The sequence below is a fragment of the Gymnoscopelus braueri genome (assembly GCF_963280865.1).
Source record: "Gymnoscopelus braueri genome assembly, chromosome: 13".
In the NCBI taxonomy this organism is placed as follows: Eukaryota; Metazoa; Chordata; class Actinopteri; order Myctophiformes; family Myctophidae; genus Gymnoscopelus; species Gymnoscopelus braueri.
Window position 1 is genome coordinate 25,442,625 of NC_137615.1, and position 19,406 is coordinate 25,462,030.

General features: G+C 41.3%; 2 protein-coding genes across 2 annotated transcripts in view; one reads left to right on the plus strand and one right to left on the minus strand.

Moving 5' to 3' along the window:
* The window catches only part of LOC308099243 (uncharacterized protein), a 355,975-nt gene that overhangs the window by 104,582 nt on the left and 231,987 nt on the right, over nucleotides 1-19,406 (minus strand). The window lies entirely within an intron of this gene.
* On the plus strand, nucleotides 1,378-18,800 carry LOC308098164 (myosin-4-like). Its single transcript, XM_080446408.1, has 40 exons — nucleotides 1,378-1,440; nucleotides 1,525-1,737; nucleotides 2,255-2,398; nucleotides 2,970-3,126; nucleotides 3,213-3,240; nucleotides 3,368-3,479; nucleotides 3,622-3,714; nucleotides 3,820-3,883; nucleotides 3,993-4,091; nucleotides 4,181-4,284; nucleotides 4,366-4,504; nucleotides 4,665-4,783; nucleotides 5,594-5,743; nucleotides 5,836-6,006; nucleotides 6,269-6,584; nucleotides 7,116-7,198; nucleotides 7,290-7,377; nucleotides 7,467-7,584; nucleotides 8,204-8,327; nucleotides 8,466-8,602; nucleotides 8,696-8,951; nucleotides 9,600-9,842; nucleotides 11,571-11,747; nucleotides 12,271-12,416; nucleotides 12,594-12,684; nucleotides 12,797-13,186; nucleotides 13,338-13,464; nucleotides 13,799-13,917; nucleotides 14,006-14,202; nucleotides 14,291-14,474; nucleotides 14,778-14,943; nucleotides 15,046-15,170; nucleotides 15,262-15,570; nucleotides 15,688-15,891; nucleotides 16,496-16,621; nucleotides 16,898-17,068; nucleotides 17,562-17,666; nucleotides 17,796-17,891; nucleotides 18,265-18,396; nucleotides 18,673-18,800. Exons 2-40 carry the CDS (start codon nucleotides 1,534-1,536, stop codon nucleotides 18,691-18,693), a joined length of 5,835 nt encoding a protein of 1,944 aa, XP_080302534.1. The 5' UTR covers nucleotides 1,378-1,440; nucleotides 1,525-1,533; the 3' UTR covers nucleotides 18,694-18,800.

A 19,406-nucleotide genomic window follows, 5' to 3' on the forward strand; every position in this document is an offset into this window, starting at 1 on the left:
AAATCATGTCCTATCCCTCACCTTGTCATGACTTTGCACTGTACTGTCAAAGGAATTAAATACATCCAAAGCGTTGACCAAAATGATGACTGTAAACAACAGACAGAGATTGCTCAGTTGAAAAATAATAATAACGTATTTTATGTGGGATCCATTTGCAACTGGTGAAGTTGGGGATTACAGGACTTTCTCGTATATGACCATGCAGCAAAAGAGTGCAGTATATCATATTATAAGTACTGTTTGGATTGGACTGTCGCCATGTTATCATCGTTAAAACAACTCTATCCCACTCAGGCTTTGATGGCCGGTATTTCCGTCCCAGCTGGCTGCAATAATCCTTTAAAAAGAATATAATCAATCCTCTTCAAATCCCCCTTCTAAAGGTTGTCAGGCCATTGGTGTCCGGACACTAATCATGTTAGTTTTCTTTATCTACAGAAATAGCTGTTGCAAAGGCTTTCACAACAAGTTCCATCAAAGGGAGTATTTAGCCTGCTTAGTGTGGAGATGCACAGCTCTACATACGAACTACTGTATTGTCTCTGATGAGATTGTATAGATCTTGTTTGAATAACCTACTGCATCTAGTATGTTCTGCTAAGTTTGAATTTGCAGGATTTGTGAAATCAAACTGTACTGTATGGCTTGCTAACTTCATAATTATTTTACATATTTCATTGTTGGAAAAATTGCTGTATGTGAAAGTGGCTTTTGATATACAATATTGTATTTCAGTGGTATCAGTGGGAAATATGGCATTTTGGGGGGGGTTGTTGTGATTAATGCAAACAGTTTGCAATTTGCAAATCTGCTAATTACTGTGCCTTTCCCTGAGAAAAAAAGTATAGAAAAACAAAAAGAAGAATGAGCATTTTTATACACGTTTGTGTTGAGTTCAATGCTCGGCTTGAATATGTGAAGCTCATTCATTTAAAGTCAAAGCAAGTATATTTGTATAGCACATTTCAGCAACAAGACATTGTTATTGAAATGTGCATGCCAGTATTCCTGCCATGGACTGTACTGACTCAAAACATGACATTTTACGGTGTTGGATGCTAAATATAACTGTACAGCACCTTGTACTAATTAACTTATCCATGATGTGCAATAGGTTCATATAGCTTAACCACTACATGCCCATGTAAAGGGGGAAGGATTTGCACCTTGGACAATGATACGATATAAAAAGGGCCTCTACAACAAGCCCAGCCAAATCAACTACCGTAGGTAAGTCTGCACTGCAGTCCCACAATGTATGGTCACGATGCAATGTATGTTATGTTATGTCATGGTAATGATTAAGTGCATGAGTATTTGTAAGTGTTTTCTTGTTGTTGTTTACAAATTACTCCCACAGGTTTTGGATGATTCAAACAACAGGCCACTTTGGTGCTCTTGATATTTTGTGATAAAACCTGGTGCACTTTTAAGTAGGTGAGTTCAATCATGGCAGATGACCACTATATATATAAGAGAAAAAAATGAAAAAGATGATGATGATGATTTCATCTTTGACAGGAAGAGAAAATGAGCACAGACAGGGAACTGTCCATCTTCGGGCCAGCCGCCCAATTCCTGCGTAAATCAGAGAAGGAGAGGATCGAGGCTCAGTCTCGTCCCTTTGACAGCAGGACGGCATGCTTCATCAGCGATGAAAAAGAGCTGTATGTGAAGGCAGAGGTCCAGAGCAAGGAGGACGGGAAAGTGACTGTCAAGACTCAGGATGACAGGGTAGGCCTGCGGTCTAGAAAAGCTTCAAAATAATCTGTAAGATCAAATAAGAAAATAGGATTATTAGATTAATTTTGATCCCTGGAAGGGTCACAACAGCAAAGAGGTGTTAATAAGTTATGCTGAGAAGTACAGAAATGAAATGGACAATATGATACCAATGCAGTCTGTAGTGGATGCAGACTGTTGGTTATTCATATTACCTGATTTACACAACAGAACGTTCATGATGTGCCTGATGTATACTTTTGCGCACCATGTCGTGCACCAGCGTGCAACTAATATAAATACTGCATGTGTATAGCATAATTATGCTATACATCAGTGGTTCTCAAAGTGGGGTCCAGCAAAATGTATTAATCATCAAAATCAGTTTAACCACTTTAACCCTATTTTATACTTTGGCTATTCAAAAATAGCTGATTTTGTAGATCGGCTATTTTTGAAAATCTTTCAATAAATGTAAATAAATTTGAAAAAATGTACATAAAAGACGAGCATGTTTTTGTTTCCCTAGACAGTAACGGTGAAGGAGGACCAAGTCTTCCCCTTGAACCCACCCAAGTATGATAAAATTGAGGATATGGCCATGATGACCCACCTCCATGAGCCAGCGGTTCTGTTCAACCTCAAAGAGCGCTATTCAGCATGGATGATCTATGTAAGTCATTCAGGGAGCACCAGGCCAGTTGTACAGTCAGGGGCGGATTAACCCTTCGTGGTGCCTGATGCGCAGAGCAGCGCGGTGCCCCCCGGGAGCGTTTTGTCAACGGAGGGGGGGGGGGGGGGGTGGGGGTGATGCGCGGAGCCCTGCTTCTAAATTTTGGTGTTTTTCTTTTTTTCACGCTGTTTGGTGCCCCCCCCCAAGGTTGGTGCCCTGTGCTTCAGCACCTCAAGCCCGTTGGATAAGCCACCACTGTGTACAGTTGATGGTTTCACTTAAACCAGAAGTAGGTCATAATTGACACGTACACTACTGAACTATATGACATGGCTTTTGTAAGGTAAAAGAAAAGTTAAATTGTCCATTTACACTTGGGTGGGTGAAGTCAGTGATTTGTATTTCTTATGATTGAGAAATGCACCTGCCTTTCCTGTATACATACACTTTAACCACTTAACAAAAAATATAACAAAAAAAACATTTTATTTATTGATTCTTTCCTATATTGACATGGCCATGACATGGGATGCCAGGGTTAAAGTGGTTAACTTTCCTTCCCCGTCACTAGACCTATTCTGGGCTGTTCTGTGTGACTGTGAACCCCTACAAATGGCTCCCAGTCTACAACCCAGAAGTTGTCCAGGCCTACCGAGGGAAGAAGAGGATGGAGGTTCCTCCTCACATCTTTGCCCTGTCTGATAATGCATATCAGCTCATGCTCACTGGTACGTCCAGTCACCAATTTACCGTTTTGGCTGTGTAGGTATTTTGGTTCAGTCACCATGTCACTACCTAATCTTTCTTTTGCCAGATCGTGAAAATCAGTCTATACTTATCACGTAAGTACAATTACTATATGGTCGCTGTCAGGCAGAAACCTTGTATCTCCATCATATAAATGTTCATTCTCTATACTGTATGTAACAGCCAACGGTTAAGTTGAAGTGTATTCTTTCATGCTTATAGTGGAGAATCTGGTGCAGGCAAGACTGTGAACACCAAACGGGTCATTCAGTACTTCGCGACAATCGCGACAGTGTCTGGAGACAAGAAAAAAGAGACGGCAAGCAAAATGAAGGTGGGCTCACTTCTTTTACCAGTCTGTGTTCTTGACATGACCGACACGGCTGACATCTGAATGAGTAGCAAGTATGCAGCAAAGTCTGGAGTGTCCATTTAAGTCTGGAAACGTAAGTTTACTGTGTATTGTTCTTGAACAGGGGACCCTGGAGGATCAAATCATCCAGGCCAACCCTCTGCTGGAGGCTTTTGGAAATGCCAAGACTGCGCGGAATGACAACTCTTCTCGCTTTGTAAGTCTGCATAAAATGTTATGATTGTACACTAAAATGTTTTTTTTATTTCATTGAATAAGACATTGGACAACATGGTCAGTAAGATGTGCTTTTGTTGAATAGGGTAAATTCATCCGAATACACTTTGCTACAAGCGGCAAACTGGCATCTTCAGATATTGAAACATGTAAGTTTTGCTTTCACGTAAATTGATCATCTCCATCCATGCTAATTGAAATACTCTATGTTGGCGTGTTCTTATAACTTGTTAATATATTTTCTTGTGTCTTTGAAAGATCTGTTGGAGAAGTCCAGAGTGACATTTCAGTTGGGAGCTGAGAGGAGCTATCATATCTTTTATCAGCTTACTTGCAACAAGAAGCCTGAACTCATTGGTAATCTCTCTGTCTGTCTGTCTGTCTGTCTGTCTCACTCACAGGAATGGAGATTCAATTCACTTCTGACTTGATTTCGTTCATTTCAGATATGCTTCTCATCACCACCAACCCCTATGACTTTGCCTTTATCAGTCATGGGGAAATCACTGTGAAGAGTATAAATGATGCAGAGGAGTTGATGGCCACTGATGTGAGTTTGACTCAGTGAAATGTGCTGGAATGGTTATAGTCTGATATCTATAGCTCTTAATTCATCTACTTAACAAAACAGGAAGCCATTGATATTCTGGGCTTCACTGCTGATGAGAAATTGGGCATTTACAAGATGACTGGTGCAGTGATGCATTTTGGGAACATGAAGTTCAAACAGAAGCAGCGAGAGGAGCAGGGAGAACCTGATGGCACTGAGGGTGAAGTCTCTTTAACTTTTAATTTTGGCCCACTTCATTTACATCATAAATACAACCACCTGACCAAGTTGAGCACAAATGTGCTATACTATTCCACAAATCAAGTGCTTTGTTATTAAGGATTACACTTCTTTTCTTTTATGTTTTCCACCGTATTCAGAAGCTGATAAGGCAGCATATCTGATGGGCCTGAACTCTGCAGACCTGCTTAAAAATCTCTGTTGTCCTCGAGTTAAAGTTGGAAATGAGTACGTCACTAAAGGACAGAATGTTCAGCAGGTAAGAATTCAATGGTCAGTAGGGCTGCATAATTATATTATTAGCTAAAATGATAAATCCCAATTATATTTCTTAATATTATAATGACTATTTAAAAAAAAATGTTTTTATGACTTTCTTAATGCCTTTACTGCTTATTGTTTTTATCGGTAACATATCATTGGTCAAATGGTCTGCAATGGCCTCTGTGATTTTATTGTGCCTTTGTGAGCCTATGGAGATGTACTGTAGAGATGGGTTGTACATTGAGTGACGGACCGAATGTACCCAAACGGTCCATCACTCAAGTCGCCCCCCCTAGCTCCCTACAGAAAGTCGTCCGTGTGCAACTCGTGAAAAAGTGGAGATATTTGACTAAACACACGTTTTCTGGCAGAACTTTCAAATGGATATGAAACTAGAGGACAAAATATGACTCCAACTCTTAGGAATTAATTATTGGGTGAGTACAGACGGAGTTTAGAGCACTTTTATGGCCGCACAGATCGCCACTACACAGTGGGGCTCCGAGAGCGATCTATGACTGTGTATTTGGAATACTTGAAATGTATGTAAGATCACAGACATTCTAGGGCTAGGTTGTACAATGCTCTGGTCATTAACCCTTGTGAAATGGTGATGAGATGAAATGTTGAAAATAAAATGTTAGAATTAATTGTCAAGTTTCACAATTAAATTCTTAAACATACAGTAAAATCACAATTTTCAATTATTTTCAATTAATTGTGCAGCCCTAATTGCCAGAGTTGATTCATGTTTCTTGCATTTGTTTATAACTGAAAACCTTCTTTAATTCTCTTCTCTTTCTAGGTGTACAACTCTGTTGGAGCCCTCGGTAAATCAGTCTATGAGAAGATGTTTTTGTGGATGGTTGTGCGAATCAACCAGCAGCTAGACACAAAACAGTCTAGACAGCACTTCATCGGCGTTCTGGACATCGCTGGCTTTGAAATATTTGATGTATGTGCTGAAATTTGCATGCACAGCTCATAATGTACCTGATGGCTTGATGAATAATGAATATGAATGCTGTGTCATGCGTGCTTCCTCAGTTCAACACGCTGGAACAGATGTGCATCAACTTCACAAATGAGAAACTGCAACAGTTTTTCAATCACCATATGTTTGTGTTGGAGCAAGAAGAATACAAGAAAGAGGGGATTGAATGGGAGTTCATTGACTTCGGCATGGACTTGGCTGCTTGCATTGAGCTTATTGAGAAGGTAGGTATGGACTTGGCTGCTTGTATTGAGCTTATTGAGAAGGTAGGTACATGGACTTGGCTGCCTGCATTGAGCTTATTGAGAAGGTATGTAGGTTAACGGTCACAGGCTGAGTGCTTTACAAATGCTATTTTAGATGTTTTGAAAAATGTCAAATCATTTGTAATTACGAAAAAGTTTGAGAACAATTGATTTAGAAGGCATCTGTAGAATCGGCCTCGGGTCTTAATAATGGGTTAATGATACACTCTTGTTCAAACAGCCGATGGGCATCTTCGCCATCCTTGAGGAGGAGTGCATGTTCCCCAAGGCATCAGACACTTCCTTCCAGAACAAACTCTTCGACCAGCACCTTGGCAAGAACAGCTGCTTCTTGAAACCCAAGCCTGTGAAAGGCAAGGCTGCGGAGGCACAGGCCCACTTCTCCCTGGTGCACTACGCTGGCACTGTGGACTACAACATCAGTGGCTGGCTGGAGAAGAACAAGGACCCGCTAAACGAGTCTGTTGTCCAGCTGTTCCAGAAGTCATCGGTCAAAATACTGGCCATGCTGTACGCTAGCTTCTCTGGAACAGATGGTAAATTAAGAGTTTTCCAGTCCTGCCTCTGATTTTCAATTATGAAAAATAAATCACATTTATAATTCTGAAATGTATCACTACACCAAGTGAATATTAATGGATAAAATATAGGCAAATGAATTGAAACACAATGAAATGAAACATGAAATATACTTTTCTGTGGTACACAAAATCAAAACAATCGGTTCAAACTGTTAAGGTCACTCCTTGAAAAGTATCGTCATCATGGACCACATTTGAGTTTTGATTGATTGAATACTTTATTAACATGATTATTAACAGTACAGGTAGTACAGTTAAAGGTTATGCTAAAAGGATAACACAAAAAGACCCAGGGGCTTGTTTCCATTGTGGTCCATTGTACTCAATTCATCAGTAAGTGAGTAGAGTCTACAGATAACCCAGGCCGGCCAAGATCATTACAAGTTCATGGACTCAAAAGGAACATTGGCCATTGTTTATCATTAGCATGAATAATGCACATCAATACAAATTATTGAATTTGTTTTGTTAATTGTTTTTCTGCAGAAGCAGCTGCAGGAGGTAGTGGGAGCAAGAAAGGGGCAAAGAAGAAGGGATCATCATTCCAGACTGTGTCAGCTCTATTCAGGGTAAACGACCTTGATGCAGTACATATTATGAACATTGCACATGCACTACATTGACTGTTGAATGACTGAGTCTTTTTTTCTATTTTCCCAGGAGAACCTTGGCAAGCTCATGACCAATCTGAGAACCACTCATCCTCACTTTGTACGGTGTTTGATTCCAAATGAGTCAAAAACCCCAGGTCGGTTTGCTAATCACCACAATCAGATAAATCCATCTATCCCATGAAAGAACATGCATATGAGTGAATGTTTTTTTACTTCATTGTAGGTATTATGGAAAACCATCTGGTTATCCACCAACTGCGCTGTAACGGTGTGCTGGAGGGCATCAGGATATGTAGAAAGGGATTTCCCAGCAGAATAGCCTACGCTGACTTCAAGCAGAGGTACTTTGGCATCTATAAATTCGTTAAATATCTGTCTGTCTGTCTGTCTTTCAAACATCTTGGGAACTGTGAATCCGATCGACTTCATGCTTTGGTGGTTGTACTGCTGAGGGCCCAAGGTGAGTTCACTGTCTGGTGTGAAGTCAATTGGATGAGCGGTTCTTGAGAATGCTGCTGGAAGCAGCCATATACTGTAGTTCTATACCGGGGGCCACCGTTCCGAATGGGCATGTGTTCCGAAACACCATGCTGTCCAAATGGCCATTTGATTATGCACTGTACTGAATAACAGTGGTTCTCAAACTTTTTCATGTCAAGGACTCACAAAATTATATTTATTTGGCTGCGGACCCCCCATCTCAGAAATATTTTGTGCCAGGGATTTTTCAAAAATAGCAGATCTACAAGCTCATAGCGCTGTAGATCTGCTATTTTTGAATAGCCAAAGTATAAAATGTGTTTAAAGTGGTTAAAATGATTGTGAGGCTATATTAACAAATTTAGCTGGGGACCCCCTGGTTCCCCCCCAAGGACCCCTGGGGGGTCCCCGGACCCCACTTTGAGAACCAATGCTGCATAACACTATGCCTGGTTTTAATGCCTATGACCCCTCCCACAGGTACAGGATTCTCAATGCCAGTGCTGTTCCAGAGGGACAGTTCATGGACAACAAGAAAGCTGCAGAGAAACTCCTGGGATCCATCGATGTGGATCACACCCAGTACAAGTTTGGAGACACCAAGGTTCTCATTTGTCTGAACCATCGACATCTGACCTGAACATGCAGCCTCGGTGGCGGCTGTACAGTAGTTAGAATTAGGAACCTCAGCTTTTACACTGTATTTCAAATAAACCGAGAAATCTATCCAATGTTCTTTCAGATCTTTTTTAAAGCTGGTCTCCTTGGAACGTTGGAGGAGATGAGAGACGAGCGCCTGGCCAATGTGGTGACATCCACTCAGGCGCTATGCCGCGGCTATGTTGTCAGACTGGAATGCCAGAAGATGATGCTTAGAAAGTAAAGATTAGACTGTTTTGAAATCAACATTGATATCACTGTACAGGTTGAACTCGGAGCAGAAACCCGTTCTGGTTCTACTTTATTAATTAGGGAGGCCATCTACACCATCCAGTACAACTTCCGTTTATTCATGAATGTCAAGCACTGGCCATGGATGAAGCTGTACTTCAAACTCAAGCCCCTTCTGAAAAGTGCAGAAGCAGAGAAGGAAATGGTCCAGATGAAGGAGGACTTCACCAAGGTCACGGACGATCTGGTCAAATCAGACAGCAGACGCAAAGAGATTGAGGAGAAGATGGTCTCCATTGTACAAGAGAAGAACGATCTTCTTCTTCAACTCCAGGCAGTAAGTTCACCCACACATACAGCACACCTTCATACAGGCAGTAAGTCCACTCGGACAATAGTGACATTTAAAGGTACTATAGTGACACAGATGGTTGTGAAATCTTCTGGTTATTAAACCTTGTGTAGTGGAGAGGAGATGAGGGCTAAGGAGCAACAACTGACCAAATCAGATTAATTGCCAAGTTTCACGATCACATAATTGTGAAACAATTTACAGTAGACAGAATGGTACCGTCCTCTATTGAGCATTTTCCTAACCACTGAAACCCTATAGCCTATACGTCTTTGTATGACAAATAGCGAAAATAGCCAACCTACAAGCTCACAACGCATTGCGATGCGACATGTTGTGATCTTGTAAATAGACTATTTTCGCTATTATTTTAAAATCGTTTTTTACTCCGAAAAGTTTTACAAATTTAACCAAATATTTTTGCCCAAAATAGGGACACCATTCCCTATGGTGTGGTTAAAGGTTTTTATTAGTTAAGTCTGACCAAAATAAGGGATAAAACACATCTCCACTGGCGATAAAAATGGGGGGGGGGGATATCAAATGCAGGGGGGCATGAACCCCCCCCCCCCCCATATCAAATCAAAAGCAATAATAGCCATGTAATATCGGCACATTCTCCTATAACGTTAGGAGTGTGACAACCTGCTGGATGCAGAGGAGAGATGTGAAGGACTCATCAAGAGCAAGATCCAGCTGGAGGCCAAGGTGAAGGAGGCGATGGAGAGAATGGAGGACGAGGAGGAGGTGAACGCTGAGCTGACCGCCAAGAAGAGGAAGCTGGAGGATGAGTGTTCTGAGCTCAAGAAGGACATGGATGACATGGAGCTCACCTTGACCAAAGTGGAGAAGGAGAAGCATGCGGTGGAGAACAAGGTAATACATACTTCAGTGATTCTCAACCTTTTTTCATTTTTTCCCAAAACAAACTGGTGCAATAAGCCCAGTGGTTCTCAACCTTTTCAGGCCGTGACCCCCCCAAAATAAGAGTTGAGGCATTCAACTTTCGGCTCCACAGATAAATATTGTGAAAATAGCAGATCTACAAGCTTGCGAGGCGTTGTGAGCTTGTAGATTTTTATATTTTCAAAAATAAATTATTTGACAATTTGGCCAATGTTTCACCAGTTTTTATAGTATAGTTTGTTGATTACTTTTGATGCAGTAATGGTATTTTTCTTTTCTTTCTTTTTGAGGTATTAAAAAGGTCTTAAAAGTCCTTAAATTGTCACTTCACTGTCATCTGGGGACCCCTCAACTCCTACAATTCCAAGTGCTTGTCAGGGTGGGGGTCCCCAGTTCAAATATGATTACTTAGCTCTGAGATTGTACAAATGGAATCCATTTGTTTACATATTTGTACACTCTCAGAGTCACAGACCTGTACAGGTCCATTTGGACCCCTGGAGGTCCCCAGTAGCCTGGTAAACCCTCCCTCCGGAAATCTCATTTCTATTTGATTCCTGGAGTGAGTCTGGCCTGATCCGCCTGTCTGCAATATTGGCTGTGCTGGAGTTGGGCGGGAGTAATACCGTTGACTGACAACCCCTTCAGCCAATGATAATTTTTCACCTTCAGCCAATCAGCAGTTCACCAGTCTTAATGTGACGCGACGGGACTTTTGAGACAGCCATACCCAAAATGGGTTGCCTTTTTCAGGTACAATGGTGTCACTGCCCGCCCCTACCGGTTCTCTAATTTTTTTTTTTTAAATAGGCTTTGTCATGATTAATTGACCACATATATGAAGTTAAACAACTAAATTCTATCCAAACGATATCTTATAAGTAAATTCCGTGCCTCAAAATAGAAGTTAGAGAGCTTTTTGAAGTAAAAAAATAGCGGAGAATTGGCCGCACAAGAAAAAGATGGCTGCCGTTCGTGTTTTGGGCTCACTCGAACTCGCCACCTGATTGGCCAACGTAAGCTGTCAATCACAGAACAATGAGCGACGACGCTGATAGGCGCGGCCGTTTGGCATACACAGCCAATATTGCAGAGAGGCGGTTCATGCCAGACTCACTCCAGGAATCAAATAGAAATGAGATTTCCGGAGGGAGGGTTTACCAGGCTAGGTCCCCAGACCTGACGTTGAGAACCAGTGCTATATGGATGTCCTTATTCAGAGCGATACTGACAGTGAAGGAGAAACATGCTGTGGAGAACAACGAAATACACTTTAGATGAGCGCTGCTATTTTGGGCATGGGACACTGTCCTGTACCATATCTAAGTATATAGGCATTATGTATAGAGCCAGAGACAGTGAGGGAGCAGCTGGGGATTCAGCAACTCCTTTAACCACTTAAACCCCATATGTGTAACCGGAGTCCCTCAAGGCTCAATACTAGTGTCAATTCTGTTTTGGGTTATTGTGGGGAAAGCTTTCGCTGTTTTGGCTATTTTGTAAAATCTAGAAACATCTGGAATAATTTAAACAAAATCTGGAATAATTTTGAAACATTTTCACATAATATGTTATCTTATGGGGGTCCTTTCAGATGAGGGTGCGTGGCCTAATACATATACATTTGAGGGTCCTGGACATGACAATGTTTGAGAACCACTGCGTTAAGCCTCAGCGACTGTGTCTTTATAACTTCAGGTGAAGAATCTCACAGAAGAAATCCAGAGCCAGGAGGAAAACATCAGTAAACTGAGCAGAGAAAAGAAAGCTCTGCAGGAAGCTCATCAGCAGACACTGGATGACCTTCAGTCAGAGGAGGACAAGGTCAACTCACTGACCAAAGCCAATGCCAAGTTGGAACAACAGGTGGACGATGTGAGTTACATTTCAATTCAATTCAAATTGTTATTGCTGCCTAAAGGAGATTTGAACAGATACGGTTTACTATTTAAAAAAATTATAACAAAGTCACTACATTCCTTGGGTATCTATTACTTTTATATACATCCTATATATGGAAGGTGCAATTAATAAACGAATAATTGTGTGTGTGTGTGTGTGTGTGTGTGTGTGTGTGTGTGTGTGTGTGTGTGTGTGTGTGTGTGTGTGTGTGTGTGTGTGTGTGTGTGTGTGTGTGTGTGTGTGTGTGTGTGTGTGTGTGTATTTTGTAGTTGTAAGAGGGACTACTAATTTGACTTAATCCTATCACCAACTGATAGTAAAATAATGGATGAACATTGGATCGCCATGTGAATTTCCACCTGTGAATTTGTTTTTTAGGAAGTGATTTTCTTTTAATGTATGTTGTCATTGATCTAAAGCAATGACTCTGGATTGCTCCATCTTTTTCAAACATTTACTCAGAATGTGCGAACATATTGCCTTTTTAATATTTTAGGTGGAGGGTTCACTGGAGCAAGAGAAGAAGATCCGCATGGACCTTGAACGAGTGAAGAGAAAGCTTGAGGCTGATATGAAACTTGCTCACGAGTCCCTCATGGATCTGGAAAACGAAAAGCTTCAGCTGGATGAGAAGCTGAAAAAGTAATATGTCTTCTTATTCACAATTTCGTGAACAACCCTGTTGTATTGTGAAGAGCCTAGGGTTGTATTGTGAAGAACCCAGGGTTCTATTGTATTAAATAGTTATTGAGTTATTTAGGCTCATATTTTCATTGTTGGTATTTTTTTGTCTGTTTTCCTTTTTATTCTACTTTACAGAAAAGACTTTGAGTTGTCACACCTGCAGAGCAAGGTTGAAGATGAACAAGTCCTTGGTGCACAGCTTCAGAAGAAAATAAAAGAACTTCAGGTGATTCACTGCTTTGGATTTCCCAAGTTAATAACTTACTCTAGTTCTGATTGTTTAGTTATCATGGGGATTTCCATTATAAAATGACAGTACCTCAAACTTCCGTGCACAGGCTCGGATTGAAGAGCTAGAGGAGGAAATTGAGGCTGAGCGTTCTGCTCGGGCCAAAGTCGAGAAGCAGAGGTCTGATCTCTCCAGGGAACTTGAGGAGATCAGTGAGAGGTTGGAGGAGGCCGGTGGAGCCACTGCAGCTCAGGTCGAGATGAACAAGAAGCGTGAAGTAGAGTTCCAGAAACTGCGCCGGGACCTTGAAGAATCTTCTCTGCGGCATGATGCCACGTCTGCCACTCTGCGAAAGAAACACGCAGACAGCGTAGCTGAGCTAGGAGAACAAATTGATAACCTCCAACGGGTCAAACAGAAACTGGAGAAAGAGAAGACTGAGTTAAAACTGGAAGTGGATGACTTGTCGAGCAACATGGAAGCCATTGCTAAATCAAAGGTCTGTTATAAGCATCATTACAGATCATGATTCATTGTGAACTTACTAGATTGTGTACTAAGCTGAGTTTATATTTAGACTACACTGTATCCTCTGTTAATGTGTCCAAATGGAACTGTATATTGATTATACAAATTTGCACAATTTGTAGGTTAATTTGGAGAAAATGTGCCGTTCACTTGAAGACCACCTGAATGAGGTGAAAACCAAAGAAGAGGACCATCAGAGACTGATAACCGACCTTTCCAGTCAGAAAGCTCGTCTACAGACAGAAAATGGTGAGAGCTTATTGAAAAATCTAGTAATTAAGCAAACATTTTACAATCAGTTGGTGATAAGATTAAGTCAAATTAGTAGTCCCTCTTACAACTACAAAATATGCACACACACACACACACACACACACACACACACACACACACACACACACACACACACACACACACACACACACACACACACACACACACACACACACACACACACAGAAAGCTTGGCTACAGACGGTGAGAGGTTATTGAGGAAGGGAAAAAAACCAATAAAGCAATTAGAAGCACATACGCACGCACACAAATACAATACTTTTGTAATTTTTTCACATGCCTCATCTAGGTGAGATGTCCCGCCAGCTGGAAGAAAAAGAATCTCTAATGTCACAGCTAAGCCGTGGGAAACAAGCTTTCCTTCAACAGATTGAGGAATTAAAAAGACTTCTTGAGGAGGAAGTCAAGGTAAAGACACAAAAGGATAAGCATCCCAATTGTGTTTTTAGATTTAAATCTATGAGTGTTGACACTTTTATCTGTTATTCTTTCAAAGGCAAAGAATGCCCTAGCTCACGGTTTGCAGTCAGCGCGTCATGACTGTGAGCTCTTAAGAGAACAGTACGAGGAGGAACAGGAGGCTAAAGCAGAGCTGCAGCGCTGCATGTCCAAGGCCAACGGCGAGGTGGCTCAGTGGAGAACCAAGTATGAGACTGATGCCATTCAGCGCACTGAGGAGCTTGAGGAGGCCAAGTAAGAATGATGTCAATATAATTTTATGAAATGGCACAATCTTAGGTGTGGAATTCCAGCAGGACATACTGTATGCTCTCTCGCACAGGAAGAAGCTTGCGTTGCGTCTTCAGGAAGCAGAGGAAGCTGTGGAGGCCGTAAACAGCAAGTGTTCTTCTCTTGAGAAGACTAAACAGCGGCTCCAGGGAGAGGTGGAGGACTTGATGATGGACATTGAAAGGTCAAATGCTACTGCTGCTGCCTTGGACAAGAAGCAAAGACATTTTGATAAGGTTTTTTTTTAATATACTTGTCTTACGATGTCAAATGCCAATGCAGCAAGGTGTGCAAATTGTGAAATGGGAACAACGATGCTTGTGACAGCTTTGACAATTGTGGATTCTTCAGTTCATGATTGTGTGCTGAGAAATAACTGATGAAAAGAATAACCATGCTTCAGTTTATAGATGATATACTATTTACCCTGATTTCTGGAATCCATGAGATGTTTCTATGGGGGTTTGCAGTTATTCCACTAAACATGTACCTCTAGGTATTGGGGATTTGCAGTTATTCCACTATACATGTACCTCTAGGTATTGGTCGAGTGCAAGCAGAAGCATGAAGAGACTCAGGCAGAGCTGGAGTCATCTTTGAAGGAGGTGCGTTCTACAGGCACTGAGAACTTCAAGATGAAGAATTCCTATGAGGAATCTCTGGAACATCTAGAGACACTCAAACGTGAAAACAAAAACCTGCAACGTATGTCATTGGCCTTTTCTGTAGTTAACACTGTACATGTCAAACATTACTGTTGCAAGAAAGCCATTGGAAATATAAGGTCACATTTTCTTGTGTTTTCAGAGGAAATTATGGATCTCACTGAACATCTTGGAGAGACGGGCAAAACTATCCACGAGCTTGAGAAATCAAAGAAACAGGCTGAACAGGAGAAATTGGAGGCCCAGGCTGCACTGGACGAAGCAGAGGTGATGGCATTACACATTTGAAGAGGTCTAGTCCATTGTGTTGTCGAAAATAATTTCGGTTTTAACGTTGCTTCTCCGGCTGAAATCCTAGGCCTCCTTGGAGCATGAGGAGTCTAAGATCCTTCGCGTCCAGCTCGAGCTGAACCAAGTGAAGTCTGAAGTTGACAAGAAGATAGTTGAGAAGGATGAGGAAATTGAGCAGGTGAAGAGAAACAGCCAGAGAATCATCGACTCCATGCAAAGCAACTTGGATGCAGAGGTCAGGAGCAGAAACGACGCCCTGAGAGTGAAGAAGAAGATGGAGGGAGACCTGAATGAGATGGAGATCCAGCTGAGCCATGCTAACAGGCAGGCTGCTGAGGCCCAGAAACAACTGAGAAACATACAGGTTCAGTTCAAGGTAAAGAGTAACAGACTTAAGTATGTCAATTTTTGCTTGTTTTCAAGCTAAATACTGTAGATGATACAGTAATAATATTAACCCACAGAAACTCGTCCATGCATTTCAATTCTCTAGGATGCACAGCTTCACCTGGATGATGCCCTGAGAAGCAATGATGACATGAAAGAGCAGGTTGCAATGGCTGAGCGCAGGAGCACCCTGTTGCTGGCTGAGATGGAAGAGCTCAGAGGAGCCCTGGAGCAGACAGAGAAGGGTCGCAAAGTGGCCGAGCAGGAGCTGTTGGATGCCAGCGAGAGAGCGCAGCTTCTTCACACACAGGTTCGAATTGCCCTTTAATTTATAGACACAAAATGTAATCCCCTTACACACACCACAACTGGTTTGAGTGTGTCCTCTGGAGTAATTGTGTAAATTGGTGTGATCAATGTGCCCATGCCCACTTCTTTGGTTTTGTTTTGACTGAAGGCAAATCCGATTAGTTTTCTCAAATCTGACTGCCCACACTGTTATTTGCAAGTGATCATGGACATCGTCAACCTATCTGCATTGGTTGGAAGGTAACATTGTAACTACTGTACTTAGGGCTGAGTAATACTCTGTCGTGTGACAGTGTCACTCGCTGAAAATAGCTGCTCTACAAGCTCATAACGCAGCTTGTCGATCGGCTATTGTCAGCAAGTGACAATAATGTCCCGAGGGTCCAGTCTGAGACACATCTTTAGAAATCAGATTTGAATTGGATGATTTTAAACCACCTACTGTTGGAATGTTGTTCAAATCTGATTTGCTGTTCAGACTTGATCAAAGCCAATCTGATTCCAGTCTTAATAGGTCATAAATCGGATTTGTGCTGCCAGCCTGAACATAGCCTTTGACCTCCAGGCGCTCTTATCTCTGCCACCTCTAATTTTCTATCTTCTAGAATACCAGCCTGATAAATAGCCGGAAGAAGTTGGAGTCCGATTTGACCCAGGTTCAGGGTGAGATGGAGGACAGCGTCCAAGAGGCCAGAAATGCTGAAGAGAAAGCTAAAAAAGCCATCACAGATGTAAGCATGTTTATTATCTCATTAAAGAGTCTATACCTGGTAAGAGTGCATACCACATAAATAAGGCTATAGTCCGTCTCGCAGCTGGCCCGGGTTTGAATCTGACCCAAGGCTCTTTGCTGCATGTCATTCCATCTCTCTCCCCCACCTTTCCTGTCTCTCTCCCACTGTCACTATCAAAGAAATAAAGCAGAAATACCAAACAATATACTTAACAAAGAGTCTATACTTACGTTGTATTTGTATATTTTAATAAAACCTGTTTGCATTAATCAGGCTGCCATGATGGCAGAGGAGCTGAAGAAAGAACAAGACACTAGCGCTCACTTGGAGAGAATGAAGAAAAACTTGGAGGCCTCAGTGAAGGACTTGCAGCAGCGTCTCGATGAAGCTGAGAGCCTTGCCATGAAAGGTGGAAAGAAGCAACTCCAGAAACTGGAATCAAGGGTATTGTATGGGGGGCCAGGGGGGGGTATTAGAATTTCAGGCCATCAGGCTGAGGTTGTGAGCCACTCTGCTACATGAACGTAGTTGTTTTTCCCCCATAAAAGTCACTAGCAGGGATAGCAGCATGACTAGATCTATTTACTGTTAAGCCTGATTCATACTTAGTTGCGCACTACTGTCGTGCGCCAAAAATAGCCGATCTACAAGCTCACACCGCATCGATACGCTGTGAGCTTGCAGATCTGGTACTTGTTGTGCGCAACACCAGTGAATTAAGCACCAACCACCACCATGCTATTTGTCAACCTTTTGGAATCTGATTATTACTTAGACAAAATGTATTTGTTCTAGAAGAGTGATTTCATCACGAGTCTCACCACCAGTGGATTACTGCTATACAGACATGTGATCAGGGTGCACCAGTGTGATGGGTGTCGTTAGAGTGAATTACTGTAAGTCAACATGTTACAATGGTATCATTAATGTGTTCCAGGTGCGGGAGCTTGAGAATGAGCTTGAAGCAGAGCAGAGACATGGATCTGATGCTGTGAAAGGGGTGCGCAAATTTGAGCGTCGGATCAAAGAGCTAACCTATCAGGTATCTCACACTATGCAAACTGTGTGAACAGCATGAAGTGGTCCTTAATTACATATTTTGGAATTTAAGTACTTTTCTGTTTTTATTTTTATTTTTCAAATATTTGCTCCTGCAATAATTGAAAACCAGTCTGAGGAAGATAAAAAGAACCTCACAAGACTTCAAGAGTTGGTGGACAAGCTGCAGTCGAAGATCAAAGTGTTAAAGAGACAGGCTGAAGAGGCTGTGAGTATTTTTGCCGCTAATCCTCAGCTTAAAATATTATTTAAATTCACATAAAAAAAAGTACATGCAATTTATGGATCCTGCGGGGAGAATTCAGTCAGCAGCCAATATTCATAAAGATGGATTAAAAGATGTCTATAAAAGGACATTTAATGAACAAGCATGATCAGTGTACTGTAGCTACTGTAGGTACAAACAGTCAGTGTGCTTAGAGATGACACATATTATACAGCATAATCAGTCATACGGTATACAATAGTAGTGTTAGTGAGTTTATACCATGTATAATATATTACTGTATCTACAATAGTGAAATATCAAGGAGTAAAGCCTTGTCATCATAAGCATTTTAATTCAGTTGTATGTGATCTAGGAGGAACAAGCAAACACCCATCTAACTAAGTTGAGGAGGGTTCAGCATGAGCTGGAGGAGGCTGTAGAACGTGCTGACATTGCAGAGTCCCAGGTTAATAAGATGAGGGTCAAGAGTCGTGACATGGGCAAGGTGAGTCTTCGACCCCCCTGAGGAACCCTGGGGATCCCCGGACCCCATTTTGAGAACCCCTGTTTTAGAGAGTAGGAGTGTGTCAATTGAATGTAAAGAAACTCAGAGATTTTCATGAGGTTTGCTATAATATTTTAATCGCAAAACAAATATCTTTTACTGTACAAAGCAAGAGGCGGTTTAATGGGAGCTATTTTCGTTTTGATTTAGCTTTCAATCTCTGGTAGATAAAGTTTGGCTTTCAGTGTTTCATTTTTATTTTATTTCTCTAAACAGGGAAAGGACAGTGGTGAATAGTGGTGCCTGGCTGGCATAACGAAGATAAGGTGTGCTGATGTGTGATTATCTAGTATGCAACATACTCTTAACCAAATATCTCTTCTTTTCTTCAGTAAAAAGTGAGGATAAGTAATTACAAAGGGGTATTCTGAAATGTATTATTATGTGGTAGTGGATGTATGTTGCCATGATTTAAATAAAACTGAAAAAGACAACCCTTTCTTGATTCATTGTTGGAAAAACATATGTATTTCATTGCTGGGATGCAAGAAGCATTCTACTTCTACAGTATTAGTCAATAGAAGACATGCAAGTATTACATAATTTTAAATGCCACTTAATTACTCCACAAAAAAGCAATATTGTTCATCACTTTTATTGATATCCTTAATAAACATCATGCATAATCCACTTTGTCAATGGTATCAGTTAATTGGTGTCATTTAATTTGGAGACAGGAATATAGTTATTACATAATCATAAGGGACCATTTCACGCTGTTTTACAGTGTTCATGTGGTTATTTATCAAACATTGTAATATGTGTTAGTCATTGTTCTTTGGTAGCTATTATTGCCACTATACATCACTTCAGTACATCATTTTAGAATGATTTCTGCAGAAGTTACAGTGCTATGTACTGCAAGTAACATGCTGCACAGGTGAATTATTTTGAATAGAGGTGTTTCTATGGACAGTGATGTTAACCACTTTCAACCTGATGTGTCTACT